General features: G+C 46.5%; 1 protein-coding gene across 1 annotated transcript; it reads left to right on the top strand.

The window, feature by feature from the left end:
• Positions 1–7,502: 7,502 nt before the first annotated feature.
• LOC139830657 (uncharacterized) lies at positions 7,503–8,186 on the top strand. The gene has a single exon (XM_071819204.1). The coding sequence runs from the start codon at positions 7,657–7,659 to the stop codon at positions 8,101–8,103; it is 447 nt and encodes a 148-aa protein (XP_071675305.1). The 5' UTR covers positions 7,503–7,656; the 3' UTR covers positions 8,104–8,186.
• The last annotated feature ends 993 nt before the right edge of the window (positions 8,187–9,179 follow it).

Below are 9,179 nucleotides of genomic sequence, written 5' to 3'. Positions count from 1 at the left end.
GAAGGTTTGGATGATCATCCAAGTAGTCAGTCCATGGGTTGGGCAATTTTTAACCAGAGATTTCATTCTTTCCCAAGCTTGAGCAACATGTTCAGTATCTAATTGTTTAAAATTCATTATGCTACTCCTCAAAGATATAATTTTAGCAGGGGGATAATATCTACCAATAAAAGCATCCTTGCATTTAGTCCATGAATCAATACTATTCTTAGGCAGAGATAGCAACCAATCTTTAGCTCTTCCTCTTAATGAGAAAGGGAACAATTTTAGTTTAATAATATCACCATCTACATCTTTATATTTTTGCATTTCACATAGTTCAACAAAATTATTAAGATGGGCAGCAGCATCATCAGAACTAACACCAGAAAATTGCTCTCGCATAACAAGATTCAGTAAAGCAGGTTTAATTTCAAAGAATTCTGCTGTAGTAGCAGGTGGAGCAATAGGTGTGCATAAGAAATCATTATTATTTGTGGTTGTGAAGTCACACAACTTAGTATTTTCAGGGTTGGCCATTTTAGCAACAGTAAATAAAACAAACTAGATAAAGTAAATGCAAGTAAACTATTTTTTTTGTGTTTTTGATATAGCAAACAAGATAGCAAATAAAGTAAAACTAGCAACTAATTTTTTTGTATTTTGATTTAGTGCAGCAAACAAAGTAGTAAATAAAACTAAGCAAGACAAAAAGAAAGTAAAGAGATTGAGAAGTGGAGACTCCCCTTGCAGCGTGTCTTGATCTCCCCGGCAACGGCGCCAGAAATTTGCTTCTGGCGCAAAGTTGACGTGGGAGTTAGAGATCTCTGTGGTGTAACTTTTCTTCAGGTCCCCGGCAACGGCGCCAGAAATTTGCTTGATGCGTGTGGTTGGCACGTCCGTTGGGAACCCCAAGAGGAAGGTGTGATGCGCACAGCGGCAAGTTTCCCTCAGTAAGAAACCAAGGTTTAATCGGACCAGTAGGAGTCAAGAAGCACGTTGAAGGTTGATGGCGGCGAGATGTAGTGCGGCGCAACACCAGGGATTCCGGCGCCAACGTGGAACCTGCACAACACAACCAAAGTACTTTGCCCCAACGAAACAGTGAGGTTGTCAATCTCACCGGCTTGCTGTAACAAAGGATTAACCGTATTGTGTGGAAGATGATTGTTTGCGTAAAAACAAGAGAACAAGTATTGCAGAGATTGTATTTCAAGAAAGAGAATTGGACCGGGGTCCACAGTTCACTAGAGGTGTCTCTCCCATAAGACGAACAGCATGTTGGGTGAACAAATTACAGTTGGGCAATTGACAAATAAAGAGAGCATGACCATGCACATACATATCATGATGAGTATAGTGAGATTTAATTGGGCATTACGACAAAGTACATAGACCGCCATCCAACTGCATCTATGCCTAAAAAGTCCACCTTCAAGTTATCATCCGAACCCCCTCCAGTATTAAGTTGCAAAGCAACAGACAATTGCATTAAGTATGGTGCGTAATGTAATCAACAACTACATCCTTAGACATAGCATCAATGTTTTATCCCTAGTGGCAACAAGACAACACAACCTTAGATCTTTCTGTCACTGTCCCAGGTGTCAATGCAGGCATGAACCCACTATCGAGCATAAGTACTCCCTCTTGGAGTTACAAGCATCTACTTGGCCAGAGCATCTACTAGTAACGGAAAGCATGCAAGATCATAAACAACACATAGATATAACTTTGATAATCAACATAACAAGTATTCTCTATTCATCGGATCCCAACAAACGCAACATATAGAATTACAGATAGATGATCTTGATCATGTTAGGCAGCTCACAAGATCCGACAATGATAGCACAATGGGGAGAAGACAACCATCTAGCTACTGCTATGGACCCATAGTCCAGGGGTAGACTACTCACACATCACACCGGAGGCGACCATGGCGGCGTAGAGTCCTCCGGGAGATGATTCCCCTCTCCGGCAGGGTGCCGGAGGCGATCTCCTGGATCCCCCGAGATGGGATCGGCGTTGGCGGCGTCTCTGGAAGGTTTTCCGTATCGTGGCTCTCGGTACTGGGGGTTTCGTCACGGAGGCTTTAAGTAGGCGGAAGGGTAGGTCAAGAGGCGGCGCGAGGTGCCCAGACCATAGGGCAGGGGCCGCGCCGCCCTATGCTCTGGCTGCCTCGTGGCCCCTCTTCGTTTCGTCTTCGGACTTCTGGAAGCTTCGTGGAAAAATAGGCCCCTGGGCTTTGATTTCGTCCAATTCCGAGAATATTTCCTTACTAGGATTTCTGAAACCAAAAACAGCAGAAACAAGAATCGGCACTTCGGCATCTTGTTAATAGGTTAGTTCCAGAAAATGCACGAATATGACATAAAGTGTGCATAAAACATGTAGATAACATCAATAATGTGGCATGGAACATAAGAAATTATCGATACGTCGGAGACGTATCATAGAGCACCGGAGCAAAGCATTAACACTCCGTGAACACATGTGATCCTCATATCACCGCCTTCCCCTTCGGTTGTCCCAATTTCTGTCACTTTGGGGCCTCGGGTTCCGGACAATAATACGTTTATACAACTTGCAGGTAAGATCATAAAGCAATGAATATCATCATGAATTGATAACATGTTCAGATCTGAGATCATGGCACTTGGGCCCTAGTGACAAGCATTAAGCATAACAAGTTGCAACAATATCATAAAAGTACCAATTACGGACACTAGGCACTATGCCCTAACAATCTTATGGTATTACATGACCAATCCCATCCAATCCCTACCATCCCCTTCAACCTACAGCGGGGGAATTACTCACACATGGATGGGGGAAACATGGCTGGTCGATGGAGAGGCGTCGGTGGTGATGATGGCGATGATCTCCTCCAATTCCCCGTCCCGGCGGAGTGCCAGAACGGAGTTTCTGGTCCCGAGATGGAGTTTCACGATGGTGGCGGTGTTCTGGATGTCTTCTGGCGATTTCGTCTAACCCCCGTGCGTTTTTAGGTCGAAACCTTTAAGTAGTCGAGAGGAAGGCACCTGGGGCTGCCCGAGGCGCCGCCACCATAGGGCGGCGCGGCCCAGGGGCCCACCGCGCCGCCTGGTGGGGTGGCCGCCTCGTGGCCCCCCTCCTTCTGGTCTTTTGGCTCCGTCCCTCTTCTATAAAAATAGGCCCATTGGAATTAATCCCGGGGATTTTCCTGAAAGTTGAGTTTCTGCACAAAAACGAGACACCAGGGCAATTCTGCTGAAAACAGCGTTAGTTCGTGTTAGTTGTATCCAAAATACACAAATTAGAGGCAAAACAATAGCAAAAGTGTTCGGGAAAGTAGATACGTTTTGGACGTATCAAGGAGCTGGTTCTTCTGGACGAGGAGGTCGTCTAGTCGGCGGTGGCCGGCCCGGCAGGTGGCCTCGTGCTCCTTCGTCACGCGCGTGAGGTCAGCGAGCCGCTCCTCGATGGCGGCGTTGATGTTCGCCAGCGCGAGGTCCTCCGCGGCGACGGGCTCCTCCTCCGCGGCGGCCCCCTCCTCCGCGGCCTCGTACCACCCGTCCGCGGTCTCGTGCCAGCCGTCCGCGGCCGCCTCCACCATCTCTGCGTCCTCTTCCTTCTTCGCCGCCGCCTCGGCAGCCACGCGGAGCGCCTCGTCGTCGGCGACCCACCGCGCGTCTGCGCGCTCCTCCTCCTCCGTCTGCGGGAACCTGGCCCGGGCGGCGAGGGAGAGCTTGGCCCACGTGGCCTGCAGAGTGCGCGGCATGGCGACGGAGAGGGCGCCAGAGAAGGTGGAGGTGGAGAGGACGCCGGAGCGGGTGTGATGAGATCTGTGAGACCGCCGCCGTCTTTTATAGCCGGCGGCCTTGGGCGGGAAAATTGGGCGCGAGCGCGTGCCAATTGCATTTTCGCGCGCGCGGGAACTTTTGTGCGCGCGGGAACTTTCCCGCGCGTTCTACCGCCCGCCATTGCTGTCCCGTCAAGACCTGCCATGACGCAGCGCCGCACAAGAAAGACGAACCACGTGGCATCTTTTTGGATCGCTGCGTTGGGCGCAGCGTGCGACCCAACCGGACACGCGGACGCGGGCCGCTGTCCGGTTGTCCGCTCGGCCACCAAAACGATTCAAAACGGATGGCCTAGCGCGTCCGTTTGTGTCGCTCGGTTAGGATGTCCTAAGAGCATCTCTAGCGGACACACAGTATATTTGCCAAATCCGTATATTTCGGACCCCGATGCGGTTTTAGACGAAAAAAGTGTCCATAATAGACATCGCAAAATCAGTAAAACCGTAAATTATTTTGCAAGCGTCAGCATACGTGGTCTCCCACCCCGCACAAGCACAGGAGTGGATTTGAGGGGCGTATCCAGGTCGATCGTCATCCCTGCGAGGCCTTGGCGCAAAGGAAAAGCGACCTCCCATTCGTTTGCGCGCACCGGCCGTCGTCGCACATCCGTCGTCCCGGCCCCGCTCCCCTTGCCGCGGCTCACTAGCGCCGCCATGGATGCCCTGAACTTGCCGGATGTATCTACCACGCGCGGCACGGTCAAATAGACCGCCTCAGTTGACCTCGTAGCTCGATCCGCCGTTACCCATCTCGAGCTCCCAAGCCAGATTCCGACATCGGCACCGGAAAGCGCACGCGCCAGAGCCACCATGCCGTCAAAAGTGTCGGCGCTGCCGCGCCTGAATCCGCTCCTGCCCCTGTTGCGAAGGAGACGACGCAGTCGAAGTCGCCGCCAAAGAAGCTTGCGCCGGTGAAGAAGATGACCGCGAAGAAGCCGATGAAGAATGCGTGTTTGGCGGTGCTAAGTGCGGCACCCATGACCGCACTAGCCTCTGAATATGTTGTTATGCCGCTTGCCTCGCAAATCGCGATTTCCGTTTCCTACAAACGCGCCTATGCGGGTTGTTGCTAGAGATGGATGCTCTAAGTTAGATTAATTGCTGGGTATTCAGTGATGTAATCAGTGACATGATCTTCAAATCTCGGTTACTGTACTTAACTACTTGCGGCCATTTCATCCTTACACGTGCGGTTAATCAAGAACTAATCTGACCAAGCTATATTTGACCTACCAATTCAGGGAACAAGTTTCCAAGACTGTACGTGGCAATCAATACCACACATATTTATATATTTATAGTAATAAGTAGTATATGGTAGAGATATATAAGTTATCTTCAGCGGTTACAAAATAAAGTCTAAAAGACACTAGCAAATCGTTGAGGTTTTCAAACTTTTTCTTCTTCTAAAGCATAATCTTATACTTTCCGGAAGGTAGCTAAAGATAGATAACAAATCATAAATCTGTAAATACCAACGAAGGTTTTTCCATAATTTTAATTTGAACCGCAAACATTCCAATCAACTCCACCGTGGATTCGATACTCTTAGTTTCGAAACTAGCTACACGTAGATATCAAGACACAGCTAAGCTTAGGACATCCATGGCATGGAAGATCTGGTCTCCTGGATCCACCATCGTACCCCCACACTCCATATAGGTAAAATCTAGGAAAAACTAGAACTAAGTCTAAGACCCGCTTCACCCCTTCTCCCTCTGCGCACTGCTACACTGGCGGGAGAAGCTCCGATTCAGCCCGGATACCAAAGGCGGAGGGCTTCGAGAAACTAAGGGAGAGAAAGAAAGGGTTCTAGCATAATCCAGTGCATAAAGATGATCAAGAAAATACTACTTTTACTTATCTCTTTGGTACTTTTGCATATAGAAGAATGCCATTTGGTTTATGTAATGTTCCTGCTACTTTTCAAAGATGCATGAATGCTATATTCGTTTACTATATTGAGAAAATTATGGAAGTATTCATGGATGATTTTTATGTGTATGGTACTTCTTTCAGTAATTGCCTATTCAATCTTAACAAAGTTTTGCAGCGGTGTGAGGATCAACACTTAGTCCTAAATTGGGGGAAGTGCCATTTTATGGTAACAAAAGGTGTAGTTATTGGACACCGAGTTTCAGCAAGAGACATTGAAGTGGACCGCGCAAAGATAGAAACCATAGAGAAGCTACCATACCCGCGAGTTATTAAAGGTATAAGAAGTTTCATTGGGCATGCTGATTTTTATAGAAGATTCATCAAATACTTTTCAAAAATATCAAAACATCTTACCAATCTTTTGCAAAAAGATGTTATGTTCTCTTTTAATGATGATTGTGTAGAGTCCTTTAATGTTTTAAAGAATGCTTTGAGAAGTGCTCCTATAATTCAACCTCCTAATTAAAATTTACCATTTGAAATTATTGAAATTATGTGTGATGCAAGTGATTATAGGCCAAATAGTTGATAGAAATTAAATGTTATATACTATGCTAGTAAAACTCTTGCTGGCGCCCAAAAAAATTATACTATTGAAAAAGAATTCGTAGCTGTGATCTTTGCATGTGATAAGTTTAGACCTTACATTGTAGACTCTAAAGTTATAGTACACTCTGATCATTCTGCTATTAAATACCTTATGAATAAGAAAGATTCTAAGCCAAGACTTACTAGATGGGGTTCTATTGCTTCAAGAATTATTTATCTAGAATGACAAACATTTCGGTAGATCCCACTCCTATTAATGATAGTTTTGCTAATGAATAACTTGCAAATATTAATATATCAAGTGTAAGAATAGCTTCTGCATGGTTCACTGATTTTGCTAATTTTATTGTAGGAAAAGTTATACTACCTCATTTTACTTCTCAATAAAAAAAGAAATTCTTCTACCCTTCATCGAAAAATGCATGCACGATAATTTGCCCAATCAGGTTTGCTTGCCGGGAAATTCGTTGTCCACGTGCATGTGGGTTTCCCTTTACTCATGTAAGACATTTTGGCGTGTTTTGTAAATGTATGTATCTAGACACACTTTATTGTGTAAGGTTTATTATTTTTGCTATTTGTCAAATTTATTTTAAAATATCTTAAATTAGTGAATGGAGGGAGCCGAAGAACGCAACGACACACTGAGAACAAAGACATCTCGATCGGTGATGTCGAAGGCGATGGTGTCAGACGAAAAGTTTGTCCTTGGAGCCGTGCGTGGACTGCAACCGGAAGACTGCCGAGATGTTCTAGGGTTTTTATGCGACATGGTCCGTGTACCCCTTCTCATACTAGTATACATGCTGAGGCAGAAGTAAACGGTCACGTAAAGTAAGTAACGAAATCCAAATGTACGTACAGGTTCACGTCAGTCACTATCTCCGGCGCCCTCTTTTTTCCAGGAACCTTCACTGGCTCGATAATCCAAATCTCAAAATTAGCCTGCGCCGGTCGTCGAATAAACTCAACAACTTTCTCAAACAACGATACGCAAGAGGAAACCGTCACGCACTATGACCGTGCTGTGGAGATACTGGTGTGAGTGTCCCCATGTGCCTCAATTTGGTAGATTCCTGGAACCTGCAGAGGCCAATCCACAGCCACGGAAGCGCAGTAATATCTTGAAAACAAGATTCATCACTCTGACCTTGTTATCTCGTGGCGGCACGAGCCTATATAAGCCTCCGGCATTAAGCCCCATTCACTTCCTCATCTCAAGCTCCACACAACTTGGTTGCGAGTTGATTGATTGCGCAGTCCGCTTGACAACATTATCAAGGCGCACGCTCTCCTCGCGTTCGTATGATCGATCGCACACACGGGAGCAGATCGAGATCATTGAGATGGACAAGCTGAGAGTGCACCACGGGCAGCACAACGGCGTCTCCAAGACGCGAGTGCACAAGGGCAGCTGCACGGGGAGGCGAGGCGGCAGTGGGAAGGGGATCAAGGTGGTGTACATCTCCAGCCCCATGAAGCTCACGGCCAGCGCCGAGGAGTTCCGCGCTGTCGTGCAGGAGCTCACCGGCCGCTACTCCAACGTCGCCGACCACGACGCCCCAGGCGTCCCGTCCTACTTCTCTTCGTCGTCCTCCTCCTACTCCTCATACGGACGCGCCTCTCCAACGACGACAGGGACCAGTACGGCTCCTGCCGCCGCACAAGCTTTGCCGCCAGTGATGGCGTCAGATTATGTGACCAACGCCGGCGCCATCACTCCGCCGTTTCAGAGCATGTATGATCAAACGGGAGGAGCCGGCCTGCTTTACGGCCAAGATTACTACTGGTAGTTAGAACTGAACGTCCTCCACCTGCATATTTGGAAATTCGCTGTCTACAGTCATGCTTTTTTGCATTTTTTGATCGGCTTGTAGATGATGGTGTTCATGTTGATACTTTTCAATCACAAATCATAAATATGCTAGGCTCAACCAAATACACCAATAACTTATGAACAAATAATATTTGAAATCAACAAAAACAAGCAAGCAATCACTAGTAGAAAATGGGGCATTAGCACCGGTTTGTAATCGCCATATACACCGGATGGCCAACCAATGCAACTCATCCGGTGCTAAAGCCCCCCCTCCCCCCCTCGCCCTTAGTTGTGAACCAGTGCTAAAGGTTTCTGCAGCGACAGCGTTTTGGGGCCCTTCTCTGCCGCAGCAAACTCTGCCGCGGCAGGGAATTGCACTAAAACGCTACCGCTGTAGGGAATTACACTAAAACGCTGCCGCGGCATAGAATTTCACCAGAACGATATAATGCAAACACATATATATAGGAAACCATTATATTACATAAAAAACGTTATGAATATATCGATCGAAGTGACACATGTTCATGCATATATGTCTACATGAACTTCAAAAATATATTCTATGCAAAATTGGGGGGGGGGGGGGGGGGGGTGATAGTATGCTCCGTCAGGAGCTATGACTTACTCAAGTAAGAATCCCGCCAATTCTTATTGAATTGCTCGTACACGCTCGGTTGATAGAAGACAGTTCCGCAACCGTTGGATCTAATAATTTTAAGAAAGTGGTCAGTATATATATATACATATATATATATATGTGTGTGTGTGTGTGTGTGTGTGTGTGTGTGTGTGTGTGTGTGTGTGTGTGTGTGTGCGTGTGTGTGTGTATGTATATGAATGAAGTACAAGGTGATAAAATAAAGTTATGAACTTGTTTACGTACTTCAAGTTGATCTAAAAATTTGGCCCCCTGGTGGGTCGTTTGGCGAATGAACTCGCAAACGTAGAACCGACATAAATTATTCCCTTCCTCTTGTCTCAAGAACTTTACGAGAACAAAGTTCAATTAAAATAATAATCAAGGATGGTAATAATGGTATTGAATCA

This window comes from Lolium perenne, chromosome 4, assembly GCF_019359855.2.
Source record: "Lolium perenne isolate Kyuss_39 chromosome 4, Kyuss_2.0, whole genome shotgun sequence".
Lineage (NCBI taxonomy): Eukaryota > Viridiplantae > Streptophyta > Magnoliopsida > Poales > Poaceae > Lolium > Lolium perenne.
The sequence above is the reverse complement of the archived record's forward strand: the minus strand, read 5'-3'. Positions and strand labels throughout refer to the sequence as shown.